Below are 20,411 nucleotides of genomic sequence, written 5' to 3'. Positions count from 1 at the left end.
GAGAAGTCTGGTGTTAATCCCAGAGTTCTGACTTGATTTAAAAAAAAAAAAGAAGAAGTCAGAATAAAACTAGAATTCTGATTTTGTGAAAAGTCAAATTCAAGTCAGAAGTCTCCCAGAATTCTGACTTTGGAAAAAAACTTCCGAATTCTGATTTAAAACACAACAATCTGGCTTTTGGGGGGGGGGGGGGGGATTTTTTTCATTCAAAGTCACAAACTATTCAATCTTTTTGCATAATTAATAATTAAATGATATATCCAGAGTTTGGACTGGTTCGATTTATCTATGCAATTTTCATAGACTTATAAACTCAAAATAGTGCATTTATTTTTATCCTATAAAATGTGTCAGTGTTTTTCAAACAGTGTCTATGAGTTTTAAATAATTTGTGTATCAATATCCATTCAACCACAGTAAACAGTAAATCAGAAACACGTTCTTATTTACAATCGATTTGATTCGATAGAAATGACGGATGATCTAACTGACTGAGTTTTGACAACTGTACATAGTGTGTCACTCTTCATGTCACTGATATAAAGGATTTATTAAGCTTTTGTGTTATGTGTAAGCACTTGGATTATATATACTCTATAGTCATCACTGTGTCGTGCTGAGTTACAGTGAATGCTCTTCTTTTTTTTTTGCAACACACTTCACCTGTAGGTGGCGTCACCTTGTACTTTGCACATACAAGGTGCGCACATTCAGCAAGTCCGTGAAACAGTCAAGTCAGTCTGCAATCCCTGTCTTTGTCCCTCAGTCCCTCATACCGTCACTTCTGTCTTGCTGTTGGTGACAAAGTAAGGGTGAGGAGGCAGGTAGCGAGTGGTGTGCAGCTCCTTCTCTATGATGCAGAGTCTCTTGGGGCCGTAGCTCGGCCGGAGCCCCAGCGTGTCCTTGCTGTCCCAGGATCTCGGCACGGCTGGACTGGCGACAGAGCCGGGGCTGTAGCACAGCGACTGGGAGCTGCGGCTCCTGGGGCTTTTGTATTTGTGATCGTTCTGCTTTGCAAAGAGATGTTTGGGTGGACTGTAAGGGTTGCTCGGCTCGGGCTCCGTATCTACAGCTTCCATAGGAAGGCTGCCCTTCGTCGTCACCTTGATCAGCTGCCGGCGGCTGCTGTAGAAGCCGTTGTTGGCTTTCTCTGCTAAAAAAGATACATAAATAATTGTGTTTGACCTCACGTTGCTCATTTTATTGTAACCTGAGAACAGTGGCAGACACAGGACAAAACATAGACACAGAGTCTAAAAATGAACATAATTATAAGCCATTATCATAGAAAATAATTACACAACATGTAAGTAACATGTTTCTGTAATGCTTTTTTTTTATAAACAGCTGCTATACTGTCCTGGTTTCTTTCCTGGGACTTATTAACACGTAACACGGCTGCTACTTTAAATTCATATTTAAATGGTGAGTTAATGTCAGTGGTAACTAAGGGCCATGAATTAAACATGGTTATTATTCAAATCACTACAGCACAATAACAGTTATTCACAGAGAGAACTATTATTGTGTAAAATTTTCAAAGGAAGTCTGTAGAAGCTTCACTGTGATTTTCTACTAACATTTCTCTTTTACAGTTTGGGGAGCACTATCTAATTTTTTGATTTTGAAAATAGACATGATCATATTTGGATGAGGGGGTGGAGCCAGGGAAGAAGTAAGGGGTGGGTCTTACCGAGAGTGTGAAGACTCTCAGATACACTGGTTTCCATTATACAGTTCTAGCACGGCTCGGCTTGACTCAACTTGTTATTTTGTACTTTTCCATTAGGGGTAGTCAACACAGGAATCAAACCAAACTGTACATCAGTTAAAAAGACTTAAAAATCCGGAAAACATGCATTTATCTCCAGCATTCAGCAAAGGAATTTCTCAAAAATCTCAATATTTAACAGAGGAGTCCGGTGTATTTAGCGACAACACTGCTGAAAGCCGAAGATCACGAGCCGAATCACAACCCTTTTAGCTGTATTTCAGTTCAGTAAGAGAAATGCATGTCACGCTACATTTTGAAGCCTCTTGGATGAGAGGAGGAACATTTTAAAGCTTCTGATTCAGTGACCTTTTGAGTTCCTTTGAAGCTTTTTTTGCTGACCCTTATCATTTATTTGATTAATTGTGTTGTCCTGTATGCGTTGAAATGTGCAAAGGTTGCCCCCGATGGCCATTCTAGAGAATAAAGGTTTGAAGCATTTCTATATACTGTGTATATAGTCTATGATCTCTGCTGTTGTCCACACTTCCTGGTAGATGAATAAAGACGGGAGATCCTTCTACAGCAGATACTTCATTAAACTCTGCCACCAGTGCAGGTATATTAACATCTGTAAAGACCACAGAGGCAACACTGACAGCATATCAATGCCTCCAATCGCCACGCCTTGACGACTCATTTGTGTTTTGATTGCTCCTGATTGTCTCCTGTCCCCAGTCTCATTAGCTAAGATTAGCTCTATTTTTATTTTCCCTAATGATCCGTTTGTTTGAAGGCACTTGGGCGGATTAGTGGTGGTGGCGCTTCAGCTGCTCGAGTAAGTGACTGGACCTCACTCACTGCACGAGTCATGCTTTTATTTTGTAAAGCGCTCAGGTCACTTGTGGGTTGTCGTAAAGGGCTATAGAAATAAAGCAGATGGCTGTAATCTAGTGTAATATGATGAGGTCTGTTAAATGGTGCTGATTGATTGAATCGATAAAAATAAGTATTTCTCCTATTTATTAAGGGACAACAACCATATAAAGGGTGGTGTTGTATAACATTTCATGCCAACACCTTTTAACTCTACAATTATGTCGTCTTTTCATGTTTTTATACGGTATTTTTAAAGAAAAATCACTTAGCACTGTCTTGTTTTGTGCGTACTATTTTGGTATTTCCCATCATTTCTTTTTCCATGTGCTGCTTCTTCAGACCCAGGCTGCAGACTTTCCAAAATTAGCCCAAACTTCTCTCTGAAATAAACAAACTCTGTTGGCACTGATGGACTATTGATTTTCTGACAAGGATTTCTGGCAGTCTTAGATTGGATTGGAGTTATTAATGACGCATGCAGTGTGTGTGTGTGTGTGTGTGTGTATGCAGGAATCTTGCTGTACAGTATGTGTAAAAAAATAAATAACACTGAATTCATATTACCATAAAATATTTACCACTTAAAAAAGAGAAGGATGCTGATTAGCAACTACGGATGGCGGAAAATAGATTTCTGTTGAGATGAGCAACACTTACCACATTTAATTTAGAGTCGCTGATAAATAAAAATGTATAATAAACCTGTGATTACTCGGATTACAGATTCTGTTGTTCACTCAATTAAACCCCCAGCACACCACCTTGCATGATGCAAGGAATCCATGATTAATTATGCAGGTTTTTCCGCTACTAATCAGATCAGATGAAGAGCGCTAACCGCTTTCTCATCATCATGGCGCCTCACTGTAAACAACGTCTCTTACCCACAGCCTTGAGCGTGGCATACTTGTTGAGGTCCTTGACAGGCGGCTGCTGCTGCTGCTGCTGCTGCTGCTGCTCGTATGGACTGGCGATCTGTCCCACGGCCGGGTACGGCTGAGCTATCAAAGTCGACGTCTGAACGATGTTGTTCATATGGCTGCTGTCTGAAGGAGGGAGAAACACACACGTTTAGACACTTTTACTGAATGCAAGCAATGAGCAATTGGATATTTTACCCCTATAATCCATCCATCCATCCATTTCCTACCGCTATCGCTGCGGCGGGCGCTGGTGCCAATCTCAGCTGACATAGGGCGAAAGGTGGGGTACATCGCAGGGCCACATATAGAGACAAACACCCATCCACTCTCACACCTATGGTCAATCTAGAGCAGCCTTTCTCAAAGTGTGTTCCCGGGACCACTGGTGGTCCGTGAGCGACCCCTAGTGGCCAGCGAGATGACAAGCAAGTAACATATCACGTTTTGCGACATATGTATGTGTTGTTTTCAATATCAAATCAACTAGTTCATTTTAGGAGGTTGTAATGTGTGAACTGTTGAAGTTGGCATATTGTTTTAAGGCTATTTTGAGTTAGGTGGTCCGTGAGTGTTTTTTTATGGTCAAGTGGTCCTCGGTCTGAAAAAGTTTGAGAAATACTGATCTCGAGTGTCCAATTTACCTAATCCCCAAATCTGCATGTTTTTGGACTGTGGAAGGGCCGGAGAAACTGGAGAAAACCCACGCACACACGGGGAGAACATGCATACTCCCTGCAGAAAGGCCAATCCCTGTAATCATTTAGGTAAAATGTACAAATAATATATGATTGTTAGTATGGTTCTCAAACTGTGGTATGCGAGCTTCCTCTTGTAGTACATGAAGGAAAATGAGCAATACTGTTCTACTGTATATACCAGGGTATGTGATCTGAGGATTTTTGACTGGAGAGTGTAGAAAATGAAACAAATAACAAAACAATAATAATAATAATAAATGTCACTATACCAGTGTGTGAAGTATATGTGAGGAAGAGGATGATGAGAATCACAGGGTACCTCACGATACGTGATACATGGTCCACGATACCAATAATATCACGATACAACGATTCTGTGATGCAAGACAATCATTGTCGGTGAAAAGTTAAAAGTGCAGGATTTCTCTGTTTATTCACAACACAGAGAACAAAGTGTATGAAGTCTGTGTTGAATGTAGATGGAGCATTACTTAACGTAGCTTTCTCCACTATTATCACTCCATAAACTCCCTCCTCTTTGGCCAGGTAACTTCCACCCAAGTTTCACCCTCATTCATTTGAGCAGTGCCACCACGGGGGGAGAACTGAAGTAGTGATGCCCTGCGTGTGAAAACTGGCAGGGACTGTTTACTTTAGATAAATATCACCAAATTGATATTTTGGCCCACCCCTAATCTAGAAGTCAGGGTTGGATATCGACATTTTAGGGAATCATTAGCAAATTTACACCAAATATCAAATTCTGAATCAAATCTTTTTCACTACTCAATATCAGTAATGTCATTCCTGAAAAAAAATCGATACTGATCAGGCTCTAATTAGTTTTTGTTGAAAATCCAACATGCTAGTGTGACCTTTTACAATTCCCAGAATGTAAATGAGCTCGACGGATGCATGTGAATATACGACGACAACAACTGCAGCAGTGGTTTCACTAACATGGTGGTGTCACTTTGTAACCTCGAGTAGGCTTTTTGTGGCGATCCAGCTGGTGCGTCATGACTGCTCTTTGTAAAACTGTACTTATCCTACAGTAGACATCTGGTAAATTAAGGGGTGCACAGCAGAGAGAGACTGGCCCCCTGCCTACTGGCATGACAGAGCAAACAGATGTTCAGAGTCCTATTCTTCCTCTGTCTTTAGATCGGTGGAGGATCAGTGGAACGCTCTGGTTCACAGGCGACGGTTTAAACAGAATCAGTGCATAGATCCAAATATGTGATTGTTTTTAAAGGAATTATGTGGTTTGTAACAGAATCAATCGTTGAACATGCTTGTGGTGTTCTTTCTTGAATGGAAAGGAAATATTCTTGAATGGAAATGAAATGAAATGGTCACAGAGTGTGTTTAGAAATTGTCCAGATTTTCCCTCTTTGTTTTCACCTTCAGTTCATCACATTTTAATTCTGCTACACTTGTGCAATTTGTTATTTTCACTATTAATTTTGTATTGCAGCACTTGATATTGTTTGGGTTATGTGTAATTGTGGCTTGTATCATGTTATGTTGGGCTGAACTATTTTGATCATCATTTTTTTTAGATTTTTCAGCTTCTTACATGTGAATATTTACTGGTTTCTTTGCTCCATATAACAAAGAAACTGAACTAATACGGAATCATTTTTGGTTTGGGGTTTGAGAACATCATCAATTCTAGGTGTGAGAAACACTGTTGACTGATTTTTCAACATTTTCATGGACCAAACGACTACTCCATTCATCGAGAAAATAATCGACCGATTTTGAAAATAATCGTTTGTCGCAGCACTATTACTTTGAATCAATTACTGAGTGCATTTATGTGTTCATTTTGTATGTTACATCAACCCATCCAGAGAATACAGATGGAAATTAGCCTGTGATTATAATCTGTTCATTTACGGGCACTTTCAGAAATACCAAAATAAATGTATGTTATTAGTACAGTAATTTCTGTCATAGAATATGATCCTCGTAGTGCATTAGAGCAGTAGTTCTGACACTTTTTATAATAAGTACCACATGAGAAAATATCATGCTCTCAAAGTAACACCATTATCACCAATGTTAAAATACAGTGGTGTAAATAGGTCGAGCAAAGTCAGCTACTGAATTTTCACAGGAGGCAGATTTGTTCCCAATAAAATAATTTACTCTCTCATCCTCCTCTTCTTCCTCACATATACTTCACACACTGGTATAGTGATATTAGATTAAGATTAGATTTAGATTTTCTACACACTTTCTACGGTCAAAATTCCTCAGCTCCACTCCGATCACATGCCCTGGTATATACAGTAGAATTGATTTTCCACCAGAGGCAACTTGCGTTCCACTGGGGGTACACATACCACAGATTGAGAACCATGGCACCATGGAAGTAACACTACCTTGCCAGTAGTCAATAATGTTTGGATTAGGGATGGACAATTCTATCTTCGTAAACCTTGTAAATTTCATCACTTTTACATACTAAATAAATCCGTGCTGCTGCTGCTGCCGCCACCTTGTAGTCATAGATGCGCCACAAACTAGGTTGTCACAGAGTAGAAAAAAACTTTTTATGAAGACCATTATTCATAAAAACATTTGTTTTGTAACTTTTTGTTATATCGCAAATAGTCACAGTAACTTTTTGACTTTTTATACTCAATACTAATTGAATACTCATGCACATACCTTGTTGGGACTCTTGTAATTGTTTCTATTAAGTTTTATGGCTCTCTTTACTTACTTATAGCTCTCCTTTTTTTAATTTCCTGTGACCAAAACTTTTAAGATTAATCACTTGTGCTGCGGAAATTGAGGGGGAAAAAATGTTATGAACTCTTAAGACTTTTATATTGTATATATGAGCAGATATCATCACCACATAATGGTAAAAGCTGACCAACTTTAAATAAACGGGGTCCTTAGTCCTTGTTTCAAAATGTGTCCGATAAAAAACAGATCATTAATAAAGAAAATAGGCTAATTGGGCTCTTATTCCCTACTGGTCAGCAAGGATTATTTTTCTACCGCACTAATTAATTTGAAAACGTCTGTCTCATGAAAACATGCAGAGGACACTCTTTGAATTTACCACACCTAAACAAGTGGGTTGAGATCACACATGTGAGAAGATTGATGTTGTCACTGAGGATTCCTTCATAACAAGCTCCACTTTTTTTTATTAAAAAAAAAAAACAAAACCTTATTAAAAGCAGTAAGAAAGAGCAGATAACGCATTAATCACAGTGATGGAGGGGTCTATTAAAACCTCATTAAAACCCTTTAAAACCATAAAAGGAAAAAACTCATATAAACGTGTTAAAAGTTGTTGACTGTAACATACGATTAGTTTAAATCCTCTCTAACCTGAAACAAACATTCATCAAACCCAGTTACCTCGTCGGGTTCCTTTTATGAGCTTATTGACCTGTTTCACTTTCAAACAAGTGGGACACACACACACACACACACACTCACTCTCAAATCAGTGTGGTCTCATTTAAGTTGAAAGTCAAATTAGATCATCTGCTCCCGCATTATACATTTTGCAGCAATAACGTGGCATTCACAGTCTCAGTGTTTGTGTTTGCTCAGAAGAAAACATTTACTTAACTGATTAAACACAGCAGAAACATGCATTAGCAATTATAATTGATGGTCTATCAATACAATAACATACCTCCTACCTTCTGAGGTAGGTTTTTATTTTGCCACAAAATTACTGAGGCTAATATTTGACCGATTATACCTCACCCTTTTTATTTGTTTGAATAACTTTAATTTGCCAGTACAACCCATAAAAGGCTTATTTGCACTTGGAATAAAGCGATTGCAGCTCTTACCATAACGTAGTAAGTTTTTATTTTGTCTAAAAATCACTTGATTTTATTCCACACTAACCCCCCCGCTTGGTCGCTATAACCATTACACTTAAATAAAATCCTGGCAAGAACCTTGAATATATTCAACATTATTATTATTATTGGAAATTTCCATTTCCCCAACATCAGAATCAGCCCCAAAAATCTGTAAATTGGAAACAGATCAAATGTGTTTCTCGTGCTTATGACAGAAAAGCTCACCCAACAATGGAAACGTATTTTCGAAGAGCTTGTTAGTCGAGACACCCACGCAGGCGCTCGTTTGTAAGCTACACCGTCTCCATTCAAGGTCAAACTGGGGTTCTATCCTCTTAAATATAGAAGCCACCAAATTAAATAATCATCGTTACAAGCTGCTGTGTTTTCCACTATGTCTCAGATAAAATTAGCAAAGTCTTAAAGTCTTAGGATTTCTTTTCAGGCCAGACTCGCTGTAGAGTTATTTATCGGCCTCTTTAATATTTGTTCTGACTTCGTGTTTACTTGTGTTTTGTATTGTTGTGACAGTCAACGTCGCAGCTTTCATGTCGACTGCGCGGGAGAAAGTAGGCCACTTCTGGAGACTTGTAAGGCTAAAGGCTCGGCGGTTTTCTGCGGCGAAATAAGTCGAGTTAACGCCACAGACAGACAGACGGACAGACACACGTCAGTGGAACTCATAAAAGATTTAAGGAGTATTTCGGGAGCTGTTTGTTCCCTGAAATAAATGGCACAAGGAGAAGGACGCTCTTATTTACAGGCAACCTACTTTCTATTTAGTGATGAAAATATTCTTTTCTCTGTGAGTCAATATCTTTCCATCTGTCTGGTCTTCTGAAGCTCTTTATATATATACACTGTTAGATTTACACTCTGAGGAATCATTGTTGAGCTAAATTATACATAAATACATGTGTAAACTATTTGATCTTAACTTAGATCCTAATTTAATATTTGGGAGTTTTATGTATAAAGCCCTTTTCACAGAGACACTGTGAGTGTTAATGCTGTATAGAAAACATTTAAAAACAACACAGAGACAGAATTGAAAGACATTGATGTAAAGTTGAATCATACAGCCCATAACAAGCAAGGGAACAATAAATTAGGGCTGAAACAAGAACTCATTTGGTTTGAGTATTTTTTAAAAGAACTGAGAAAAGTTTTCAGATTTTTCAGCTTCTTAAATACAAATATGCTCTGGTTTCTTTGCTTCATTTGTCCCATTCTCGTCTGTGCAATTGTTTATTCGGAGTCCGAGCCATTTTACGACCATTACAAATTATTTGCTTCAGGCTAACGTTCCTCTCCGCTCCGGACGTCTTGTAGTGATATCTGTCAATCAAATAAGATGTTCTTTGTAGGTGTGATCACACTGAAAGTGACCAATCATAAGAGGGCAGGTGTCCTCCTTGGTCTCCATCCCCAAACTGTCATAAGTCAGCTTCACAAGCAGATTTTAATTTCGAGAGCAGACTTCACTTGAGAGCGCACATGTGACCACAGCGCACGTAAAACAGAGGCACTGGCGATGTTAATATCTGCATGTGTGCAGCAATATTATTTGCTCGTGAGCACGTTTTACTGCTCTCACGACTTTTGACATTAGTCTGACGCCATAGCGTCAAACATTTGTTATGTCAGCTTCTCAGTACCATAATTTCGTAAACCATTGAATAACTGTCAGATCGAAAGTGAAAGTTATCTTTGGAAAAAAGGGCCATAAAATCAAAATAAATCCAGAACTTCACCGAAGCGTCACCGAAAAGTACCGAAGGTTACCGATGCCGTGCAGTGGCACTGCACTGTGCACGTAGCTTTGGACATAAGTCTTAAGAAAGGAGCTTGGACTTTTGATATTCAAAATATAGCCTGCTCAAACTGTTTTTCCAGGATATCCAACCCTACCTTTTAAGGTTTGAAAAATCACCAAAACAGCCCAGAGTGAAGCATGTGGCAGGTGGGAAATGAATCCATAGGCAGACTCTACATTTGGTGACCATTTCTCAGCTGCTGTCAAATGAAAATGCAGCTAAAATAAAATACATTTCTATCTAGCAGCATGGAAGTGGACTGTCACGCACCAGTGGAGTGCTGGCACTGAGCTGAGACTTTGTTCTCTTTTTTTGGCTGACTGCCGGTGAGTAAGAAAAAAAAAAAGAGGCCACACTTCACAATCGCCCCATGTACACACACACACACACACACATGACCAGCAGGACAAGGACGTGATAGTACTGGTCGCAAAAAAAAGAAAAAAGGCAGCTCACAGAAATCTGTGTCTTGAAGAGAAAGGAGAGCTAATGAACTGGGTTGAACAGATTTTTGTTATCTTTGACAGGCAGCAGATGAGGAACAGAAGCTCCCACTGAAGCCTTTCACTCGCCGCTTTTTTACCAGTAGCCGTTACAGTATATGCAGTGATTATTATAGCTGGGGCATAGTCACACCTGCCACACTAGAAAGCACAGCTGGAGAGGACGGGATGGATTCATGTGGTAAAATAAATGAATATATATATATATATATATCGCCTCACCTCTTGTAACCTTGCGAGGATTGCTGTCAAGAAAACCACAGTCATAACTGAGCTGCAGCCAGCTCACTTACACAGAATCCCTCCTATACTTCCCTGCGAGATACAAACGCAAACACACACACACACACACACACACTGCAGCTGGCACACTGCCGTACCCAAGGTCAGCCAGCTGCATTTTCTCCACTATGGTAGGGAGATAAACGGCTGCTGCTAACCATTTACATCATACGTTTTTCCACGATTAAGTTGTTTGTCCAGAAAGTGGGAGAAAATGTCAATTGAAGTGAGGTGTTTGCTTGTTTGTGTCCACAAGAGCAAACAAACAAGAAAATATTCACATTTAGGTGGCGGTCGCAAACTCAAATGACCAACTGAGCATGTAGTCTGGACAGTAGGTGGCCAGTCAAGTGGGAAGCATCTGCTCTGTAGGGGTGGTTAATATGAATTATGATATATGATTTTTACATCTTAATATTGTGATGTCATTTTTTTTTTTTTGACGATATAACACAGAATTTCAAAATAAAAGCATTGGTGTTGATATGGAGTTAACAATAAGAAATGCCTTTATGAGAAAACATACAGAAGTAACTCATGACTTGATATTAAGTGGTGGGTTAGGTAAGTTTGACACCTTGTATGTAGGGCTGCAACTAACGATTATTTTCATAATTGATTAATCTGTTGATTATTTTTTCAATTAATCGAGTCCATAAAATGTCAGAAGATGTTGATCAGTGTTTCTCAAACCTGGAAATGATGATGTTGTCAAATATTCTGTCTTGTTATCAAAAATGTCAGTTCATATTCAGTTTGAATGATTACTTTGTTAAATGGAGCAAAGAAATCAGAAAACTTGCTTTAATTCCTTAAAAACACTTAGACCGATTAAGCGATTATCAAAATAGTTCATTAAGTAATTGATTAATAATTGATTAATAATCGATTGAGTAATTGTTTCAGCCCTACTTGTATGCACTCTGATTATTCTTTGTCATCTTCAGTTTTCATTTATCTAAACCGGGTATCAGGAGGCGCTGTGCTGTGCACTCTTACCAAAATATTGATTTAACATTGGATGCTTTTCATAACGCTACTTTACACTACAGTCTTCATTAAAACGATTGTTTTGCCATAAAAAAAACCCATCATATTGATGCCAGTAAACAATTTTCCCGTTTGCTAAATACCAAAATCGTGCCGTAAAGACTTTAAACAGTTTTGATTTTGTGTAAACTCCGTCGTTCCAGTGTCCGTCTGCGTTGCTGGGTACAATACTTTTCGTGTCCTTATATACTGTACAGGAACATGTGACTGTAAACCATTCTCCACCAGTGTGCTTTACAGATTTGAGTTTGTGCTGAAAAAGTAACTGTTATGTGATGAGATAAACATTGCGTGTCGTGAGCAAATAGAGAATTGAGTTGTTTTCACTAATAGGAAAAGCTTCCAAACTAATCAGGGACCTCAGCAGCTGTATTCTTATCATTTCTAATGAGAACATGTAGATGCGTGGTCTTCCCACAGCACACACGATAATCCCTGATATTTATTAACATCTGCTTCAGATCAAACATGTAGAGCAGCAGCTGTGTTCACAAAGACCTGGGCTCCTGGTGACTCATTGTTATTTCATTCTGTAATCTTTGTTACACTGTAATTGGATCTTTAATCCAAATCCTGACTTTGATTAATTCATTCCTTGGGGTTTTTTTTCTTCCCTTTACTGTAGAGACAGTTTGACTATTTAATTTTGCAATAGGAAATTGGAGCAAATTGTACCTTTTTCTCCTCTAAATTTTATGAATAAAAACACAAAAAATACATGTTTAACAAAGACCTGTGCTCAGGTGACCCATTATTTCATTCTGTTATCTTTTTTTAACAATGTAATTGGATTTTTATTTCAAACACTGGCTTTGATTAATGAATTCCTTGTTTGTTTTGTACTTTTTCTGCACAGAAGGAGTCATTTTTTCACTAAACACATTATTAAAATCGACCAAATTACACTTTTCTCATCTAAATTAAATAATTCAGTGTTAACATTTTCATAAATAATGAATTAAAGGTGACATCGAATGCTTGTATCACACATATATGTTAGTTATGGAGGTCTACTTACATATATTAACATGTTTTCATGATTAAAAACCTCCTAATCGCTGCAAACGAGCCGATCAAAATATCTCCTCACTGACGCTCTCGTCAGCCGCGCTGTTTCAGACCAAACAGTTGCTGTGATTGGCCAGCCAACGAGAGCTTTACAACTGTCCTGTGATTGGCCAGGTACCTGGAAGTGACGTAATAGATAGGCCAGCTCTCAGATACACAGCTCCCCCTCTGGCACGGTGGATGCTCTGCATCTCAGCAGCTACAACGAGAGTAGTTCTTCTTCTTCTGCGGTTGAATGTACGCAACCGGATGTGCCCAGACTAGTGCCCGCACCGGGAGGCGCTACGGTGGTGAGGATTTCTGATGACGACATCAAATTAAGGAAGTGTCGATCCGCTTCCCAGAGCCCAGGAAAACAATACAACACTATTTTCTCAGCAGTGGCTGAACTGTTTGTTCTGAAACTTTAGGGTTTCATAAACGAGGTAATGACGCAGATACACACACAAACGCAGCGTTAATTGGAGCTTCCGGTCTATGTCACCTTTAAGTCACAAAAATACACATTTAACAAACACAGCTCAGGTGACTCATTGTTATTTCAACTTTTTCAACACTGTAATTGGATCTTTAATCCAAACTCTGGCTTTGATTAATTAGTTCTTTGTTTGTTTTGTACTTTTCCTGTACAGAAGGAGTAATTATTTCACTAAACACTTTATAAAATTGGACCAAAATAATGAATAAAGCCATTAAACTGGGCTCAGGTGACAATTTATTTAATTATGTATTTTCTTTTAACACTGTAATTGGATTTTTAATCCAAATTCTGCCTTTGATTGATTCATTCCTTGTGTTTCTTTATCGTTACTAATTATTTCACTAAAAACTTTAGGAAATTGGACCAAATTATACTTTTTTCCTGGGATGCACCAATCCGCTTTTTTCACCTCCAATACCGATATCTGAGGTTTGAATGGGCCGATACCGATACAGAAAAACAGCACAACATTTTGGTAACAAACGGTATGTCTCATTGTGTGGAAAAGACTGGGATCATTCTTTTGTGCAAGGTAACATCAGACTTGACTCAAACCATATAAACTGATAGAAATGTACTGAATTACTTATTTATTTAATAAATGTGCATTATGTAGTACAGCAATCTTAAATAAACCAATAGCTTCACAAGCTTGATAGACATTCAAAATAAACAGTCAGTTCTTTGTTAATGGTTTAGTTTAGTACAAAAATGATTTAAACATCCAACATAAAAGCAGCTGAATAAAGCAATGTCGTACCGTGGTTCCAGATGGCTAATTAGCAGCCAGAATCCCTTGTCCCCGGAAACCGACAGCGGTTGCCCATCCATAATGATGACCACTCCTCGGAACATTTACTGCGCAGGTATTGCAAGTAGCCGTTGATTTTATGTTGGCTGAGGTAGTGTGAAAAAGTTACAGATAATTGATCCTTTCGCTCGCTTAATTTTGAAAACAATGTAGGCTTCCGCACAGCGTGTTGCTTGCGTACGACGTCACTCAGCGCACAGCATGGAATTAGACTGAATAGATCGGCCGCTATGGATCGGCCCATTGTCACCGATACCCGATTTAGAATTTTCGTCAATATCGGGACCGATACCGATACAAATATCGGATTGGTGCATCCCTACTTTTTTCTTATCTAAATTAAACAACAATGCATGTTGAACAAACACGCAAGTGACTCACTGTTATTTTAACCTATTTTGACTGTAACTTGATCCTGACTTTGAATAATTACTTTCTTGATTCCTTGTCCTTTTATCCTTTACTGTACATAATGTGGAATTACATTGGACCCCCCCACATAAATCAAAGAATTCAGCGTTTACCTTTTCATAAATAATGAACAAAGCCACAAAAATACACGTTTATAACAAACACAGCTCAGGTGACTCACTGTTATTTCAATTTTCTACTGTAACTGGATTCCTTGTCTTTCCTTGACCTTTTACCGTACATGATGTGTAATTTATATTGGACCCAATCAGACTTTTCTTTCTCACATAAATGAAAGAATTCAGCATCTATTGTACCTTTTCATAAATAATGAATAAAGCCACACAAAAACATGGTTATATTTTTCATGAATATAAAGTGCATTAGAGTTAAAATTAAAGTGCGTCAGAGAGAGACCTGCATTGAATGTAGCTGTCACAGCAGTAAACCACTTTAGTGTTAATAAGAGGAACCCTTCCTGTCTGTGCGTGTGAGTGTGGGTGTGCACGTAGGCGTTGATGCTGATGAATGAGAGAATGAGGGTGTCTAACATTGTTACATACAGTAGCCACTGATGAAGGAAAGAAAGTTCTAGGTTGTCGACGGTAATTAGTGTGTATTTTAAGTGATTGCTAAGGGCATGACTAATTGCTTTCACCAGCCTGCAGGAAATTGGACGTATCTTTATTTATTTATTTTATTTATTTATTTTTTTAACTCCCCCCACACTCCACCACCACCACCACCACCACTTCCGGTTCCAGCTAATTCAGGATGTATGTGGGACAAAATTAGACTTGTGTATATTTAAAGAAACGTTGTGAGTGGGATTTTGGGGCGAAAGCAGATGGCAGCGGCGTGTGAGCACATACAGGTGTAGAAAACACTGCTCTTTTTTTTACGTGATAATGTAGGAGTTCAGCAGTACTTACGGAGACTGTTGATGGTCACTCTGGTCTGTATGTTCTCGTAGTGCTGGCCAAGTCCGATGTCGTCCGTGTGCTCTGAGGCCGGGTGACGGATGACATGCGCGAGAGCCCTGGAAGACGAGGGAAATGATCAGAGAGGTGAAGGTTGTTACATGAGCATTTTCTTGTGCTTGGTTAAAAGAATACTTGGCAAATACTTATTTGCCCTCAGCTTTGTATTACTAGTTATATACTACTGCTAATAGAAGTAGTATATAACTACCTTCGAGTTAAAAGATGACTCGCCACTGAGCTACCGTCGCCCCTATATACTACTGCTATTAGTAGTAGTATGTAGGGGGCAACGCTATAGTGGTATATGGATATATATATATATATAGGTGGTATGTGGCGAGTCATCTTACAACTTGAAGGTTGTGGGTTCTATTGCCGGCTTCCCGGGAATGCCCAAAATGCCCCATTTCCTGTTGTTTTGTGTCATCAGAGGGCATTTCTTGGTCCTAGACTGGAAACTACACTGCTAGTTCCACACCTTTTAGAACCCACCCATAGGGAGACGGGACCTCATTCCCATAATGTAAACAAGGTGTCTGCCATCTTCGCTAACAGTTACGCTAACAGGCTCTTGCGCCACAGAGTAAACTGAGAATGTAGTTTTCAATGGCAGAATGTAGCTGATAGCGTTAGCCTACATGCTAACTGCTCTGAATCTCTGACCGGCAAGTGATGGAAACTTACTGGTTGTCCTTTTCTTGTTTTTACTGCACATCGCAGTACAATTTAGCACAACAGAAAAAAAACACAAAAGTAATTTACAAGTCTGTAATGTATTTGCCATCTAATTCCTCACAGGGATGTGTGTGTTTACACAACTAGCGCTCAGTCTGCTTCACTTGGTAAGAAGGGGGCATGGCCTTGCAGGGCAGCGAGTGCAGTGCATTCTGGGAGATGCTGTCATTCATATACAGTACAGCGAGCCAAAAAATCTTCTGCCTTTCTCGGCCAATAAGACACTTACTTCAAATATTTTTTCACATTTCTACACAAGATGACCCACTTTTAATAAATATTCATCTTTACAGCAGTGAAATAGTATTTTGTTGAATGTTCTAGATAGATGTTCTAGATATCAAAAAACAGTCTCGGAGTTATGGAACAGAAGGGCTAACACTCTTCACTCATTCTTGGACAGTTTTCACAGCTGTTTTCACAAGCAACTGTCATATGCTGCTTATATACTCTGTATGAACTAGGAATGGGTCAGAACATCGATTTGGTGATACACCGTAGTCCCTCCTCGGGCAATACGATAGTACGTCAGGGCAAATACCAATATTTTAATGAACAAATTAAGGAGCTCTAAAGTAAACAGTCCCTGTCGGTTTCACTCGCTGTGCGTCGCTACTTTGTGTCTCCGCACGGGGGAGCTATTCAAATGTATGAGGGGAAACTTAGGTGGAAGTTACCTGGCTGAAGAAGAAGGAGTTTACAGCGGGATAATGGTGGAGAAAGCTATGCTAAGAGATGCTCCATCCACATTCAATACATAGACTTTATGCATGTTGTTCTCTATGTCGTGAATAAATAGAGAAATCCTGCACTTTTAACGTTTTGTTTTCTTCACTCGGACAGATATCGTGATGTATATATGACTGTCTTGCAATATTTTGATTATCATTGTGATATTTTTGTATCGCGTATTATATTTTGAGGTACCCTTTTCTCTTTGACTGGCCCCCTTTTGACCAGACACTCATTGGCAGCACCCAGGTCATTTAAGCCCAGGAAGGAGATCATATGTAAGCCACCAGGGGGCGACTCCACTTTTGGCAAATCAAAACTCAGTCTATTGGAAAAATTAGCCGACTTTTCACTCACTTATAACTCAGTGTGATTAACAATTGGTATGCTCCAATAGGTGCCTGATTGCAGGTGATGTTTGTGAAATTTCTGTATACAGTCTATGAGTTTTGTGTGGTGTATCGATCTTTATAAAATTAGGGCAGACTATATCTGATATGACACTGATTAGTTGTTTTTTTTGTCTTCATCTGACCAATAAAGTGTCTAATAGCCTAACACTATTGTGCAAATATGATCCTACTGAGAAAAGCAACATGTTAAGGAGGAAATTGATGCAGTGAACTCATCCATGGCATATCTCCATTATCCAAAATCCCAAAACATATAACATTCATTCGGTTTAACTCTTCTCTTTTTTTTCTATATAGCTTTGTGATTTGTGACATGGCAATGATATATCTATATAGATATATATACATGGTATATATATATATATAGACACATTTGCAGCTGAATTGTTTCTTTGTTTAACAGGTGTGTGTTGATTTTAACTCGTATCTTCATAGAGTAAAACTTTATAAATCTTTACATTTCGGACATTTTATCGCGTTGTTGGATATCGACTGATTTGAAAACCCTTTTGTAATGATATAAAAAAATATGAATTAGTTTAAATGTGTGATGACAGGATGAATAAAGTGATTGTCAGTGATTGTTAGACCTACCTTGACATGTTCTCTCGGTGCGGCCGGTGCGTCTTTTCCAAACCGAGTTTGGTGAAAATCCCTATCAGCGCCATAATGGCCACGACCCCGCAGATGACATACACGATCAGGTTGGTTTTATCCTTCGCCGACTCCAGCGCCACGTCCACTTTCTGCGGGGGCTTCCCCGTCATCATCCACGGCGGAGTGTCGTAGTTCTTACAGGTGGTCTGGTCCAGTCTAGAGCTCTTGAACGCGCAGCAGAACCTGAAGCCACAGGTGCCGCAGCAGTACAGGTAGTTCCCCGTCTGGCACACGAACGGCGGGTCCCACTGGCCCATCACGTCGTAGTAGCCGCGGCACTTGTCCTCGGTGTGCGCACTCTCCGTGACTGCGCTCTCCGTCTCCTTCGAGTCGTTAAATCCGGTCACTATCATGTAGTCGTCGGCTGCGCCCGCGTCGTCGTCGTCGGTGGCGTGACCCGGCTCACCCTCCGCGTCGCACACCAGAACTTTGACCAGAAAGTAGCCGAGCAGCAGCTCCGTGCCCCGCATCGTCGCTCACTTTTTTACTCCTCAGAAGCGCGGCTGCTTCCTGCGGAGAGACGCGGCACAGCCATGCGTAAAAGTGGCGAGACTGATCCCAACTTCGATGCGTAAAAACAACAACAACAACAACAAAAAGCACTGAGTGTGGCTCCTGCACTGTTGTTCCCTGTGAAATAAATTAAAGTAACTCTGCAATAAGTGGAACTATTATCCAAAGAAAAAACAGCATGTAGTTGAAAGAGGGTTTGGCATCAGAGATGTGCTGCCCTTGACTGAGCTGAAGGTTGTCAGACAACACCGAGACTGATTCCCTCTATACTGTGTCTGTCGGAGAGAGAGAGAGAAGAATAGACCCAATGAGTGAGTGAATCAGGGAGAGAGAGAGACAGAGCCTTCATGGTGTAATGGCTCTAATTACAAACCTCTCCGATGTTTATTTTTGTGTGGATTCTTTAAAGGTCCATTGTGTAACAGGGCTTAAATTGAACATACAACCCCGCAGTTTGTTTGTATGAGTGCAAAAGGGTCTCTAAACTTAAAGGTTGTGGGTTTGACTCCCAGCTCCGCTATAGTCTACATGCTGACATGTCCTTGGGCAAGACACTTTACTCAGAAAGTCTGGTTCGTTTGAGGAGTTGTGAATGCGAAAACTCTTGTCCGCCTAAAAACAAACGTAGGTCTCTATTCACTTCAAGTGAACCAAATGCAGGAAGCAGACTGCAGTGCATTGTGGGTACACACAACCAAAACATGCGGAGAAATGGCTGAGCCCGTTGTTTGTCACACTTAAATGTTTCTGGTTATCAAACAAATTTAAATATTAGACAAGGATAACCCAAGTAAACACAAAATGTAGTTAACTTAAGTGATATTTGGACTTCTATATCAGGAAGTTTAGCTCGAAATGCAAAGAAAATGCAATGAAAGAACGGAAGAGTTGACCGAGTTGTCTTCTTATTTGTCTACATCCTTATGATGCATGTGGATATGTCCTGTGCTGTGCTACATGAAGGTCGAGATTGGGACGTCATTTAGATTGTGACAATCCTAGTTGGCGATTTAATAACACCGACAGACGTACATGCCCTAACATGGATAAGGGAATTACTGGTCGACCACGTCCTCTCGGCTCTTAAATGTTAATCATATACAGATGATGAAGAGGCCTTGACAGGCATTGATCTTATTTTTAGACAAACCTTTTCATCTAAAATTAAGATTAAAGAACCAGAGGCTCACCATCACCATCTTCCTCTTGAGAACGCTCACTGTTTTTTTGTTTGATGTGGAAGCGTCTCGGACCATGAGAGCCAACTAACTTTTATTTACAGTCATTTCTTGTCTTCTTGCATCTGTAAAGTTTCCCTTTAAATAGTGCACGCAGTCCCCCGAGGACCCGAAACTTGACTGTCTTTTTTAAATAAAACCACTAGATACTCTCCAGACAGTGACATTTAATTCAAACGTTCACTCGTAAAGTGTGAAATGGTGAACGACTGTCAACTAAAAACAATTGCACCGTCGTTTAGCTGCCGTTTATGGACGACGACAGATGACAATCGTCTGTGTCTTTCTGACATTCTGTAAACGTGAATGTCTCTCTCTCTCTTTTTTTTTAAACATCATCATGAATCATTTTTATAGCTCCATTATGTGGAGGATTGGTTTATACACCTTACACGAAAACAACAGTTGTAAAAGTGGCAATTATCTTTTGTTTGCAAAATCCACCTGTGAGCAATAATAAAGCGGGAGGAGTTTTGTCCTGAAGTCTGAATAATATCCTCGTCTCTGGTGTTAATTAGTTTGTTCCGAGGCTCAGGCGTGTTGTGTTAGTACCGTTTTGGATGTTATGTTTGTATTTTTATTCTCTCTTTTTTTTATTTCACACAGAGTAAGTAATGAGTAAGTAGGAACATGACATGGTGCAACAATAAAAACAACC

General features: G+C 39.5%; 1 protein-coding gene across 1 annotated transcript; it reads right to left on the bottom strand.

The window, feature by feature from the left end:
* Positions 1-231: 231 nt before the first annotated feature.
* shisa9b (shisa family member 9b) lies at positions 232-18,743 on the bottom strand. Its single transcript, XM_058652977.1, has 4 exons — positions 17,940-18,743; positions 15,415-15,521; positions 3,475-3,636; positions 232-1,153 (listed from the first exon to the last, which is right to left on the bottom strand). Exons 1-4 carry the CDS (start codon positions 18,470-18,472, stop codon positions 771-773), a joined length of 1,185 nt encoding a protein of 394 aa, XP_058508960.1. The 5' UTR covers positions 18,473-18,743; the 3' UTR covers positions 232-770.
* Between the last annotated feature and the right edge of the window lie 1,668 nt (positions 18,744-20,411).

This window comes from Solea solea, chromosome 16 (genome assembly GCF_958295425.1).
Source record: "Solea solea chromosome 16, fSolSol10.1, whole genome shotgun sequence".
NCBI classification, from domain to species: domain Eukaryota; kingdom Metazoa; phylum Chordata; class Actinopteri; order Pleuronectiformes; family Soleidae; genus Solea; species Solea solea.
The sequence above is the reverse complement of the archived record's forward strand: the minus strand, read 5'-3'. Positions and strand labels throughout refer to the sequence as shown.